General features: G+C 36.2%; 1 protein-coding gene across 3 annotated transcripts in view; it reads right to left on the reverse strand.

Annotated features, from left to right (window-relative positions):
• The window catches only part of EYA4 (EYA transcriptional coactivator and phosphatase 4), a 235,112-nt gene that overhangs the window by 38,497 nt on the left and 181,549 nt on the right, over window positions 1–15,066 (reverse strand). The window contains exons 3-8 of one of the 3 annotated variants that reach the window (XM_021693331.1): window positions 14,886–14,952; window positions 14,057–14,059; window positions 13,517–13,668; window positions 13,263–13,406; window positions 11,463–11,542; window positions 7,177–7,363 (exon numbers count right to left, since the gene is read on the reverse strand). In XM_021693331.1, the coding sequence (XP_021549006.1) occupies window positions 7,177–7,363; window positions 11,463–11,542; window positions 13,263–13,406; window positions 13,517–13,668; window positions 14,057–14,059; window positions 14,886–14,952 (633 nt within the window). The remainder of the gene's footprint in view (window positions 1–7,176; window positions 7,364–11,462; window positions 11,543–13,262; window positions 13,407–13,516; window positions 13,669–14,056; window positions 14,060–14,885; window positions 14,953–15,066) is intronic. The other 2 variants (XM_021693330.1, XM_021693332.1) reach the window with 2 other exon arrangements.

Consider the following 15,066-nt stretch of genomic DNA (forward strand, 5'->3'; position numbering starts at 1 on the left):
TTTCTGAATTACTGAGGTAAAAATGATTTATATTTAATTTGATTTAAATCATGTATGTAAACATTTCTAGGAGAGTCTGAGGGCAAACTACATTAAATTTAAATTAAATTTAAATTACTATATTTGAACTTAAATATAAAGAAGTTATAACTATTATGCTTTATCATAAAATTAAAGAAAAATAATTATGAGGACAGCCAAGTAGTTATTAATCTAAATAAACAAATCTGAACAAGCTAGATAACATTTAGGTCACACCTCTTCTGAGATGTTCTAAATAAATAGTCATTTTTACAAAGCTCACCTGTAATTATTTCTAATGGTTATAACATTTTCTTTGGGAAACACTGTGCATGTCAGGACAGCATCAAAAAAACACATGTCTGTGCTTCAAATATTATTTGCTCTTAAAACATTGTTAACATTGCTCCTATCATGGGTCTCTGCTATCAACTGTGTGAGAGTAGACAGTGTAATAAATAAAGGCTCTATAGTTTTCAGTTGAGTATTGCCCCATCTTAGAGTAAAACGTGTTTCAGCTTACTTGCACAAGCATTAAATGAGGCTTTAGGTATTTAAATACATGCCAACTTAAAAAAAAAATCACACAAAAATTTTTCTATTTCTAGTTATTTTTTTTAAACAGAATTTTAGTAATTTTACTATGCCCTGCAAGTCAAATGTTCTCGTTCTGATAAAATGATGATTCAAATTAAGCCCCATTTATTAAGCTTATAAAATTTTTTGGATGACCTCCCACAAAAACTTGTCTTTCTACTCATGATAGATCAATTTTCAGCTGTTAACTATCATGAGGCAGCTTTGTTCTTGCTAAAAATGCAAGAGCTGAAAGGGCAAAAACTTGCAAAATTCCAAAGCTATTGTGATCAGTTATGGGTGGCTGATTGTTGACTGGATCCATAAAGAAGGAGTCTGAGAGAACAATTCAGCTATTAAATGAACTGGAGAGCCAGTTGCTAAAGAGCAGAAGGAGGAAGAAGGGAAAAGGGTGGTCATAGAATAGTGTCCGCGTTTCAATAAAGGTAGGATTTGATATCACTGATTTTTGCCAAGTAACAGAAGGATCTGGAAAAGGCTCTAAGAATTCGGACAAAATATGGACACAAGTGTTTTGATGAAAGTAAAGGCATATCCTTTTAAGAAAACCACGAAGAGTAGCTCCACATTTATCCTTAGTATGTGTCATGCACTGCCTTCTTTCTTAAAAAGCTTATTGAAATACGTGTTGGGCTCTATTCGCTGCTCATTATGTCTGTGAGATTCTTGCCATTTTGTAACCTGGAGCAGTTGTTTGCTTTTTCTTTCATGTGGCTAGAACTTCCTTATATATGTACACTACGCTTTATTTATCCATTATGTGAATGAACATTATGTTATTTGTAGTTTTAGGCAATTAGAAATAAAGCTGCTATAAACGTTCTTGTTCACCTCTTGTGGACATAAACTCCTATTCCTCTAGGGTATATTCTTAGCAGTGGGACTGCTGGGTCATAGGGAAGGCATATGTTCATCTTTAGTAGACACTGACCACCTTTTTCTAGTGTGGTTGTATTAATTCACTCTGATAAGCAATGAGATTTCCAGTTGCTCCACATCCTTGCCAATACTTGGTATTGCTAGTCTTTTTTTACATTAGCTATTGTGGGGGTATGTTGGTCTCATTGTAGTTTTAATTGTTGAATAATGATGTAAAACACTTTTTTTTGTATTTTTTTTTTTTTTGCCCATTTGGGATCTTTTTTTTTTTTTTAATGAGGTAACTGTTTAAATCTTTTGCCCATTAAAAAAACTGGGTTATCTTTTTCTTATTGATTTGTCAGAGCTCTTTATTGTAAGACATTCTTTACATATATATGTCTGAGTTGAACTTCACTTTAACCCAGTGAATTTGGTCCTTTGTTACCCTCTTTTAATAATGGGAAACCGGAGGCATGTGATATTTTAAATTAACTTACCAAGATGAAATAGCTTGTACGCAGAATGCTGGTATGATTCCAGAATTCCTGCCTTAACCACTAGGTTATCCTTTCTCACCCAAACAGCAACAGATCCTCCAGGTTACAAAGAGGTCAAACTTATATCTGTTCCTACCCATCAAAAGAGTATATAGACTTTTTACAATCTTGTGCGAGTAAAGGCCAATGAATTCATCGAAAGATCTTCACAGTAAAAGAGTAGGTCCTGCAGAGTACATATGTGGTAGCTAGTCTCCTATAGTAACCACCCAGGGGAACTGTTCTGACCTCTATATCTTTTGAAGGTTCTATCCTTTCTTCTGATAAAGGGAAAAACCAGGAACTTGAGCTCAACTGGTCATTAAACATTTGTTGACACTTTTTTTTTTAAAGAGGAAGCTGTTAATTCCAGTGTCTCTGCCAAATTTCACTCAGGTAATTGCACTAGGGTACATTAATGCTGCAGGTAGGGAAAAGGCAAATTGGCAGAGAAGTTAAATGTGTGGTCAGTCCTTTCCATCTAAATCCTCTTGATAGCTTCAATTAAATGAATGAGCACTTTGCCTTCCTTCCTGTCCTTGTGTGAAATGCCATGAAGCTATGGAAATTCTACTGAGTTCCGCCTAAGAAACTGGCTTCTCTTCAAAAAGTGAAGTGATCTTACTATATCTTTTACTTTTCTGAAGGACCTGTAAAGTTTAATTAGCTAATGTATTGTAATGTTTGCCAAGGTCTCAGAGTAAAGGATGATACTGTTACAAATTACTGATTATTTTTCATTTTCAAGATGTTTAAAATATTGAAACAGGGGGAGCTACAAAACTCTCTAATCTTAATGTGCTAATCAGTCACCAAACTTTCTGAATGCAAGTCAAAAATGTAATATACCTGAGATAATCTTTGTTAAAGGCAAAAAGAGATCTTTATAAAGGTAATATAAACTCAAATATCTGTTCTTAATCAGTATGCTAATGTGTCTTTAAATACACTGTCAAACTGCCTAATAAGGTAAAGTCAAGAACTGAATACTATTTGCAATTTCCAAATAACATCAGTCATTACCAGTTGCCCTAGGCTTTTCTTGGGCCAACACTATACGTGATTGAATAATTCTCCTTTAATTAGTACAGTAATGAATAACTACAACTTCTAAGCTTTGAGTATTTAGATCCAATTTCATTTCCTTTAGTTTTATCTCTAAGCCAGAACCACCACCTGTCTATTATAGAACACAAAGTATGTTTCTATTTTAAAAACAAGAGCTGTGAACAGTAAATGATTTATGAAAAATTGTGGATGTAATTGTTAAGTCTCTGTGTTCAGTCCAAAATGCAGAGCTGGTCAATGGGAAATACTTTTCATACCCTTGAACTGAGTACCTCAAATTTCATCAATAACAAAGAAAAATCCCACAGTTATAAACTTGTTGGCTTTTTGCACGCATGCCAGACCTGGAAAGGCAAAATCTAACTTAAAACTACCTTGCCTGAAGTTCTGGGGTCACAGAATTCCCTAAAAATCCAGACATATTATTGTTATAATTTTGGTTAAGAGAATAATACAGTTACAAGCAAAAATGATTTCTTCTCTTAATTCAGCAGAAAGTCTGATAAGACCTGAAAATTATGTCAAACAATAGTTGTTGGCATTAGCAATCAATGGAAAGCTAAAGAAATTGCATTCTGATAGTGACTATGAGGATGTTACACATGGATGTGTCACATCCAAAGTCACATATTCAGAATACCTACATGCCTGCATTTAGTACTTTTAGTGTAAGCAAAATAGCTATTCTGAATATTTATTATTCTTTAATTAATGGAAAGTGTCCATCTGTGTCTTTCCTGCACAGAAACTTTTGTGATCACACTGAAATTAGAGCAAAATCAACAGTAAATTCAAAGTGTTATCCAGTGGATATCATATTTGAAAACCAAATATTTTTCACTCATGGTAGTTCTATTCTAGTAAACTCAAAAACCGTCTGCTGGTCCTGGTCCTTTCATTCAGTCTCCAGTACCTTGATGATCAAATACTTCTGTGATTTTTTTTTAATACAGTCATCCTACCCTGTTTCCCTACGCATTTACTATTGAGAAAAATCTTTCACAGTTAAGATATCCCCTTATCTAAACATCTCCACTATCCACTAAGCAAGTATTCTGAAATCATACTTTCTTCTTTCCTCTTCTTTTCTTTCTTTTTCTTTCTTTCTTTCCTTTTCTTTCTTCCTCTCTCTCTCTCTCTCTCTATTTCTTTTATTTCCCTCCTTCCCTCCTTCTAGATTTATATATTTGAGAGAGAGCGGGCATGTGCGCATGTGCAAGCTGCATGAGTGGGGGGAGGGGCAGAGGGAGAGAGAGAAAATCTACAGCAGACTCTCTGCTGAGTGGGGAGACTAACATGGGGCTCGATCCCATGACCCTGAGATCATGATCTGAGCCAAAACTAAGAGTCAGATGCTAAACTGACTGAGCCACCCAGGCACCCCACACATTCTTTAACTTGAAGTAATATTCTTGATGAAATGTAACTACTGACTCAAAGAGGATCAGGACAGATTTAGAACATGGGATTTAAGCTGAAATGAGGTTAAGGTGAGTGAGGCACTAAGAGGGTGAAATTTAAGGGCCTTGAGAATGAATGTCTCCTTCAGTTGTGTACCCCGTGCTTCCCTGGCCTTACCTTAGTCCTGGCCCTGCACAGGATACAACTGCTGAGAGAGCTGGGGCTAGATGAAAAGCCTAAACAGGAGCGTTAAGGGGACAAGGACCAGAAATTCAAGGGGACTGTGTGGTCATGGAAGGGAGGATCTAAAGGGGAAGATGAAAAGAAAGAAACTGAAATGTAGGAGCACCAAAGACAAAGTCTAGTAGAATACAAGACAGTTTTTCCTTGGAGCCACAGTTAGAGACCCTATTCTGAATAGGGAACCAAAAAGAAAGGATGTCACTATTTCATCAATTCATGATCTGAGCATATCTTGGCTATTACTTGAAGTGTTAGCTTCATTCTCACTTCTTTATGTTCAAATTAGTTTTCTTGCTAACATTCCTTGTATTATCTAGCATTTTCCCTTTTCAACACTCATATAATTTTAATTATTTGCTTGATATTTGTCTTGCTTGTCAAATGGAAGCTAAAGGTATGCAGAGAGCTCATTCACTACTGGAACATCGGCAGTACCTGGGACCTATTAGGCACTCATAAATAACTGTTAAATGTCCTTAAATCTTCTTGGAATTACTGGTCCAGTTAGAAAGAATTTATAGTGTTGTGACCGTGTTTCCCCATTTTCTTATCCTTCCAACGCTGGACAAAAGAAGATAAGTTTGGATCTTGCAAGATAACTGAAGTCAGAAAAATAAGTTAGAACATACTAATAGTGATTATAAAAATTTTTAATTTCATTTTTCTTATTGAATCTTGATAGTTCTTTATATATGCTGGATACAAATCCTTTATCAGATATGTGTTTTGCAAGTATTTCCTCCAAATCTGTGGCTTGTCTTTTTATTCTTGTTAACAGTGTCTTTCAAGGAACAGAAGTTCTTGATTTTATGAAGGCTAATTTCCTTTCTTTTAGAGATTGTGTTTTTAATGCCATACCTATAAAATCTTTATGTAACCTAAGGCTACAAAAATTTCCACCATGTTTTCTTTTAGAAGGTTTACAGTTTTTTTTTTTTTTTTAAAGATTTTATTTATTTGACAGAGAAAGACACAGCGAGAGAGGGAACACAAGCAGGGGGAGTGGGAGAGGGAGAAGCAGGCCTCCCGCTGAGCTGGGAGCCCAATGTGGGGCTTGATCCCAGGACCCCGGGATCACGACCTGAGCCGAAGGCAGACGCTTAACGACTGAGCCACGCAGGCGCCCCTACAGTTTTAGTTTTTATGCATATTGTATATGGCGTGAGTTACAAGTCAAGATTCGGTTTTGGGGTTTGTTTTTTGTTTGTCCTATTATTGTTATTTTTGCATATGGATGTCCAATTGTTCTGGGACCATTTTTTTTAAAAAACAAACAAAAAAAACCCTCTATCAAAAATCCATTTTCCAGGGCGCCTGGGTGGCTCAGTTGGTTAAGCGACTGCCTTCGGCTCAGGTCATGATCCTGGAGTCCCTGGATCGAGTCCCGCATCGGGCTCCCTGCTCGGCAGGGAGTCTGCTTCTCCCTCTGACCCTCCTCCCTCTCATGCTCTCTGTATCTCATTCTCTCTGTCTCAAATAAATAAATAAAATCTTTAAAAAAAAAAATCCATTTTCCAGTGTATGCATATGGGTCTATTTCGGGACTCTCTATTCTACTCCATTGTTTAATGTATCTATCCTTTTGTCAATACCACACATTTTTGATAACTTTACTTTATAATAAGTCTTGAAATCAGGCAATGTCAGTCCCCAAACTCTGTTCTTATTTTTCAAAATTATTTCAGCTAATCTAGGTCCTCTGCCTTTCCTTGTAATTTTAGAATCATCTTGATGATTTCTTCAAAAAGTCCTGCTGGAATTTGAATATGGTTACAGTGAGTCTTCATTAATTTTGCTTTTAACTTTAAATACTTCAGCTGTGTCAGCAAATCCAAGTCCAGTGGCACTGCAGATAAGCTTCAGACAACGAAGAATACAACGGATCTTAAGTAAGTGCTAATCAGAGAAAGATATTAAACTACCTACCGATGATCCTACACATCCTAGGAATGTAGGAAATGTTCACTGGCTAGATCTCCTGATGACTCACAAAGATGAAGGAGCTACACAGTCTCTCAAGCTTAAAGGAAATGCTATCAGTTACGCCCAAAGAAGATAATCTTACTACAGCTTTTCCATATTGTCATGATCTTTACAAAAGAAATGATTAGTCAGGCACAAGGTCCACTGAACTTTTTATATCCATATTCATGTATATATATATATATGTGTGTATATATTTTAATTTCAAAAGGCAGTATATACATATATACTGCCTTTTGAAATTAAAATCTCTCAACCATCCACATCTAAAAGAAGGGTTTTCTGCTCTCGACCAACCATATCTAAAAGAAGGGTTTTCTGAAACGCCAGAAGAAAAGCCTCATCTCATACAGTGGTACTGGCACAGATTAAACATCAGCATAATTAGATGAGAACTTTCAACCTTGTTTCCAAAATATCCTTTTTCGCCATACATTAGACCCAGCAAAACATAAAAGTATTTCACCTGGATGAAGATCTGTACCTGGTTGGCTAGTCAGTCCCGGGAGAGATTCCTGCAACTGATAGGTTGAGGTCGAGGATGATGTGCCATCAGCCGCCGTGTTATTTGATGTCATATATGCTCCATACGTGGATGCTGAGTAATACTGGGCATACTGGTTTTGGCCAAAGGCTGTGTAGGATGGGTAATCCTGAAATAATAATGGAGACATATGTGTGCTTGAAGGAGAAATTACTTCTGGTATGCTCCTAAGAAAAGCAATCACTATGGTAACTGAAAGATTAGTATCTGGCTCCATTTGTTTTTGGAGTCCACAGTTTTGAGGTGATCCTAGTGAGTGCACACAGTTACGAACTACCCTGCTGGCTTCGCCAACCAGGTCCAGCACATAATTCTCAAACTGCCTGAAGGCTGCATATGCCTCACTTGACCATGATTACTTATTCGGGGATGCACATCATAAGGTCTTATGCACTGGGAGAGAAGAGAGGGTAAGCACCAGTTCTTACACATCTTCTAATATCACCAGCAAGGAGATGATATGCCTACCCCTTCTCAGTTTCCATATGGACCTCAGTTGGCGTTTATGTGATTTCTGTTACCCTTCTACATTACTCTTGATAATTATGCATGAAATAAAGAGTAAATAAAAGAAAATGAATAAGAGGCTTTTTTTTTTTTTTGAGAGTTTTTTTTACCCAGCCTTTTATAGGCTATGTGTCATCTAAGGGCTTGACTTAAAGTCTCTAGTGAGGTTTTCAAATACTGAGTTTGCCTCATTTGCTAGAGAAAAAAAAAAGAAAGTATTGGATCAACTCCTCTGACCTGCCCTTTATTAAAAATTTCTAAGAACCTTAAAGTGATCTAAGTAATCCTTCAAAATCCTTTTACATATTAAGGTAACAAATAAGAATTTGTTGCAATAATTGGTGTTCAATGTATCTAGCATGTTGTAGCCCAAATTGTTATCAGTGATGACAAATCCTTGGTCAGGATTAAGATTCCCTGATACATGTTCCTAAGGAAACAAAGATCCACATTTGATGTGGTTTCCAAAAAAGGAAGTTCTTTATATAAGTAAATATGTGTATAAGCAAATATGTGTATTAACAGAAAGGATTAAGTACAGATGACTCTTGACCAACATGGGTTTGAATTGTATGGGTCCACTGATAACGTGGATTTTTTTTTCAATAAATATAGAACAGTACTATAAATGTATTTTCTCTTCCTTATGATTTTCTTAATAACATTTTCTTTTTTTCTAGCTAACTTTATTGTAAGAATACAATATATAATACATATAACATAAAGTTTGTGTTAATTGGCTGTTTATGTTATCAGTAAGGCTTCCTGTCAACAGTGGGCTATTTTAGTTAAGTTTTGGAGGAGTCAAAGGTTACACATGGGTTTTTGACTTTGTGGGGGGCTGGTGCCCCAACCCCTGTATTGTCTGGTCCAACTCTAGTATGGCAGGAAACAAATTCTATTTGTCTGTTAATTCAGGATCTGATGTTCCCCATCACCACCTGTAAGCTAAGGAAAAAAACCTCTCAACAATACTTGGACAAAATTCTTAGCAACATATCTTTCTCAGAGTAAAACAATTACACAGTACTTACTTGGTGTCAGGCAGTCTTCTAAGGCTTTAAGTGGATTTACCCATTTAATCCCCACACCCTCCTATGCGGTATTATTACCCCATTTCACATTGAGGGGGATGGAGGCACAATGTGGTTAAGTGATCTATCTGCTTGAAGTCAGACAGCTAGCAAGCTTCAGAGCTGGAACTGGAACACAGCGAAGCTGACTCCAACATCTGTGTGCTGAAGTTCTCCCTGAGGCTGCTAATGTCCTTATGGGAAGATGAAGTGCCTTAGAGGAAAGGTACAGACTGCTAGCTATTGGTGACTAAAACATCTTTTTGTACTCAAACTTTTCTCAGAGATCTCCCCTTCTCTTCATCCCACTACTGCCACCCTGGTCCAAGCTACCTTCACTTCCTGTTGGAGCCAATGGACTGGTTTTCCAATTTGTTTCATTTCTAGTTTTAGTTTTCTCCAAAGTGCCTAAAGCCAGAGTAATCTTTTCAAAACATAAACTGTATGATGTTATTCTCCTGTTCGAAATCCTTCCCACTGGGCTTGGAATAAAACTGAAATCCCCCACAGAGGGATACACATACAGAGCCCTACATACAAACACAGAGAGCCAGGGCCCTGCCTATCTTCATAAATATGCTTCTCCATCTGCCCTCATGCACAAACTAAACCCTCCCCTTCTTTGAATTCACTGGCACACCAAGGATTTCACCTCTCAGAGGTTTAGTACCTGCTACTTTCTATGCCCGAAACACCCCGGCCCTTCTTCTTCACCAGAGTCTTAGAAGACTTGTCTCAAATGTCATTTCCACAGACAAGCCTTCCACAAGATCTTCCTTACTCAAAATTAGATTTCTATTAATATTTTAATAGGACTCTGTTCTGACTTCTCATGCTTTCCAATTCTATATTTACTTATGTGTTTATTGGTTTATTGTCCTATCCACTCCTGTCCCCATTTACATGTCTCCAGCACACAGACCAGTTCCTAAGACTTGATAACTACTCAGTAAGTATTAACTAAAATAATAGACTGGTATTCCAACCATGGTCCAAAATATAGGTTATGTGTTATATTGGAGCCACTGTATTTAAATGTTCAGATAGTATTGGATCTGTTTTATGCCATAAATCTTTCTTCTCCTTTATGAATCTTTCCTTAAATCCTCCCAAGTAGAACAGAGTAGTCTTTCCTTTATGCTACCTACCACTCTGCCTAGTATATATTTCTATTATTATATTCATTATATCCTACCCTCTTTTCATATTATTTTCTTATCTGTTTCTTTAGGATTGCTTCCTTCCAGACAGCAGAGAACAATGACATTATTTTTGAATCTTCAATGTCTAGTCAAAAGTCTAATGGATAGTAAGTGCTCAGTAAATGTTTCCTAAATCAATAAAAAATAAGTAAAACGAAGCTACCTGGATTATCAAAAATTCTCAATATTTTTAAATATAAAATAGGCATACCCAGCTTTAATGTTTAATATTAAGAAAACATTTTTCTAACCAATGCCAAATGACAGTTTAATTCTATCAAAAATATTATTTTTCCACACTATTTAATAATCACAATTTTTTTTTTACTTTTGTTGCATTAATAAGCATTAAGAAGGCAATTAATATAATTCCTTCAGTAAATCCAAAGAGCACACTTGTGTGATAACTTAGATTTTAGAATATAGAATATATAAAAGTCCAACAACTATGTTAAAGTAAAATAGTGTACTGTCCACTAAGGAAATCAACTACCCTTCTATCTCAACTACTCTGAACATGACTGAGAACTAGGGAATAAGGACAAAAGATTCTTTTTTTTTAATTTTTTTTTTTAATTTTTTTTTTTATTCTTATGTTAATCCCCATACATTACATCATTAGTTTTAGATGAAGTGTTCCATGATTCATTGTTTGTGCATAACACCCAGTGCTCCATGAAGAACGTGCCCTCCTCAGTACCCACCACCAGGCTAACCCATCCTCCCACCCCCCTCCCCTCTAGAACCCTGTTTGTTTTTCAGAGAAGGACAAAAGATTCTGAAGTGTCAGTATATTCACTCATCAGAAACATTCACTCTTGCTCCACACATAATTCGAACAAACTAGATTTTAGAACTCACAAAAATACTAAGAAAACATAATTAGGAGGAGGACTAAGGACTGCTAGAGGCAAGCACAGTGACAAACAAAAATTACAGCTGTCAGGAAAGTAGGAATCAAACATTTATTAAAATGAACCACAGGACTAGAAGAAAAAAAATCCAAGAGGCATTTGGTTTAGTAACAAATATTCTGGACTAAAATTGTCATAACCTAATTATTGGTTGTAGTTCAATCTCTTAACATTCATAATATCTTGTCAAAAAAATAAAATTATGTTTAGTACAGTTTAAAATAATAGGAAAATATGCAATACATTTTGTAGTTCTATGCCAAATGATTAAAATGATCATGGCTTAAAAATTTAAAGGGCAAACTTTCAGCAACCAGAAAACCTAAAATACCCAGAATAACACAGATCCCAAGAATTCTGGAAAGCTACTTTTTACCACCTTGAAATGCCATCTTAATTTTAAATAAAGAAACCTTTTTCTAGGAGAATATGCACTTATATGACAACCTGAAACTATTCTTCAAAGATGTGAAACAGATACAAAAAGCCTAAATACAAAAAAGCTACTATACCTGTTGTGAACCACTAAAATTCGTTGAATTGGAGACTGAATTATTTGCATAAATAGTAGATGATGGCGCAAAACTAGAACCTAGAAATAAAGAACAAATTGCATTTAAAAAGTATTTCTTTGCAAAATAATAATAACATTTCACTTCGCAGAATCCAACGAAAGAAATATATTTTTAATTTTGTTAAGGCAACAAAACATGAAATTTGAAGTTGAAAGATTTATAAGGAAAAATGTGCTTAGCTCTATCCCTCTTGTGACAACAGTTAAAGTCTTTGCTATAGATGTCTGTTGGACTAAACAGGAGCACATGGGAACAGTCTTAAGGACAGCAGCTAACCTTTAAAGGTTAAATGTCTAGAAGAGCAGAGGTTTTCAAAGAATAAAATGTGATGCAGACAGAGTACTCCTAGGAAGCTACTGGAACTTTCAAATGGTCATACCAACTGCATATGCACACAGAAACCATTTGAGTTAAAATGTGGATGGGTTTAGCTTAGGAAACAGAGAACCAACTTAGAATTGATGCTTACAGCACCCTGTCTTTTCTTTCCTCCTATGTCCTTTCCCTAGGTCCAAGAGAGATGTGAAGTGGGGCTCAGACTCAAGGAAGAGCTGTTCACACTACAGTCACCTAGGGTTTGAGAGCCTTCTAAAATTTGACTACACAGTTAGAAATTTAATTATTTTTTAAATTCAAATTTTAAATTATTTTTTTAATTAAAAACAAGTGAAATATCAATTTAAAGATTAGTTTTTTAAAACATACATTCTACAGAATGGACTTATGAGGAAGTAAAATGAAAGACTATTGACACAGCTGATTATTTGTTTTATCAATGTGTTCTGAATTGCAACGGTATTATGTAATTAATGCAAACTGACCTGGCCCAGAATATCCAACAAGTATTTGGGGAAATAAATGAAAATACATTCATGGTTGCTTTCATACTCCTAACTGAAGCTGTGTGGCTCACTGTGGCTTTACCATTTATGCAACTATATTTCTACCTACAGTTTAGGTAAAAGGAGACCTGCCATTTCAGCCAAAAAGGTCTAGGTAATTATTTCATTTTAGTCGATGGACTAAAATTTCAACACTAGTTGATTAAAAAAGTATGTTCATGTAACCCCTAATTTATGACTAACAATATAGATAAAATGACAGAAACAAGCTTTTAATGTATTTACTATATCGCTAAAATTCTGCAACTACTACATAATGATCAGATGTAGAAGCAAAATTAAATACTCAGATACGGAGGATTTTTGCAGGGGGAGGTACAAATTACATAAATATTTCTAGTAAGAAATAGAGTATTTCTCTATAATAGAGAGGAGGGGTATTTGAGGAACGAACAGAAAATCCAAAACAGTTCAATGGTAAATAGGACTTAGAAAGGTACTAATTCAATTTTAAATATAATCAAAGCAACATTACATACTTAAGGAATACAGACAAGAAAATACTGGGACTTTTTATGAATCTTTGAACCTCACTTAAGGAGATGCCCTACGTGTGACTGACGTGGCCCAGAGGTTACTCTGCTTGGACCTAATGTCCTGCCAATTATATACAACCTCAACTTAAGTACTGAAATTCGGTATGGGTCATCTTTCCTGATGTATATTCAATTCTTTTCACCATGTTTTTTTTCCCCCCTAGTTATTTGTCTTTCCTGATGTGAAGAGCAGTAGCAATTAAAACCATTTTCATGAAGGCATATTCCTACTCTGAAGCCAAGGAGTCTCATCCAGAGAATTCCTCCTCACGTAACACGCTTCCTGTGTGGTGGCTTACCTGGCATCTGGTAAGAATAAGGCGTCTGGCCTGGCTGTGGGGTAGAAAACCCCGGGCTGTAGCTGAGGCACCCACTCTGTAACGGGGACTGAGTCTGTGAAAGTCCGCTCTCTGTCTTGATGCCCGGCAACATCACGCCCAGATCTGTTTGGGAAACACACGTGCAGACCCTTGCATTAGTAAAATGACCTTGCTCCTGAGTTGTAACTTATGCTAGAATATCTAAGCACTAAGCAAAGGAGCAGAGAGAAGACGTGAGATACCGTATGTGGGCAGGCTGTAGGGCTGTCCTGTCTGTGAGTAGGCTGTGTAGACGGCTGGCTGCTGCATCCCCGAATACTGAGTCTGGCCTGCGTAGGCAGACATTGTTTGAGCTGCTGGTGTAGAAAGAATGTGTGGATAGGGCCTAAATATCAGAAAAATAGCATTACTGTGGCAACAAAGACTGCACATTATTTCAGACAGCTTAGATTCAGTGAAACCTTATAAAAGCCAGGAAGTAATCCTCTTCTTTATCCACAATACAGTTCTAACAATAGGGAAAGGACAAGAGTCCAAACGTCCGAGCTACAGATCAGTCTAGTGACTTAGGACAAATGGTTTAAACTCCCTAAAGACTTACACCTCACCTGTAAAATGAGAAATTTGGATCAGATATCGTATCTAAAGTCTCTTCCAAGTCTATAGTACTTGTTTACCTCTGAAATAGTATTCTAATTAATGTGCAGGGCAGGGAAGGGGGGCCCAGACCAGTTAGCATGCTCATGAGCATACTCGCAGTCACTACGAGTGACCTACTGCTCTACAGCGGATACAAGAGTCATGAAAAGCCCTACCAAGAACTCTCTACCAAGAACGGGACATTTAAAAAAAGAAAAGAAAGGAAAAAGGTAGGCAGCTGCTTCCTGAACAGAAATGGAATGCCACTCCCTTTATCATGCCACATTTTACAGAATGTTCCTGAATGGGTATCCAAACACCAGTCTGTACTTAAGAGTAGAGACTGTAGCTGGTTGCAGAGATTAACATTTAAATGTGTGTGAATCATGGCTCCAAAATCTTAACACATCTGGCTGATTGTAACCAAATTCAGATATGTACCTAATATTGTTAAATTTGAAATTTCTACCACTGTCTTCAGTAAGTTGATTTCATTTGTTATAAAAACAACAGAGCACATTATTCAAAAATATGTTTCTGAGAACTTGAAATCCAATGAAAATAATGGAATATGGAACAAATTATGAAGCGTTAACGTTTGAATAAAATATAATCTTTTTAGATTTTCTTTAAGCTAGTCAGCATTTTTGACTTTCCATTAAGAAATCAGTGTTTTCTGGTTTGAGCTTGATGCTTTCCTCAAGGTATACAAAGATCCAGAATTAACGGAATTGTCTGGACAAACATGAGTATATCTCTATTTCTAGATTTGTAAAGGACATTTATCCGTATGTCTAATCCACCCAACTGATTTATACAAGCATTCATCTATTCAACTATCTATAACACACTTATATACGTAAAGGTATCCCAATATGAAGTTATGTTGTGTGAATACAGATTAATAAAGATAATCCTGGAAAGTTATTCTAACAAATCTGAAAGAATCTACTGAGCACTTACTTGGAAGGATAGAGCTGTGGGGAATATTGATGCGCTGATCTGGGGCTGTAGCCACTACTTGTTATTACTGTAAAACACAAAAACCAGTGCAAAAAATAGTTGCTTCATGAGTAAGTTTCACTAGAATGACAAAACCAGTTTGAAGAAATTATCATGTTCAAGAGCTGTCTCTAATAATTCA

This window comes from Neomonachus schauinslandi, chromosome 8 (genome assembly GCF_002201575.2).
Source record: "Neomonachus schauinslandi chromosome 8, ASM220157v2, whole genome shotgun sequence".
NCBI lineage: Eukaryota > Metazoa > Chordata > Mammalia > Carnivora > Phocidae > Neomonachus > Neomonachus schauinslandi.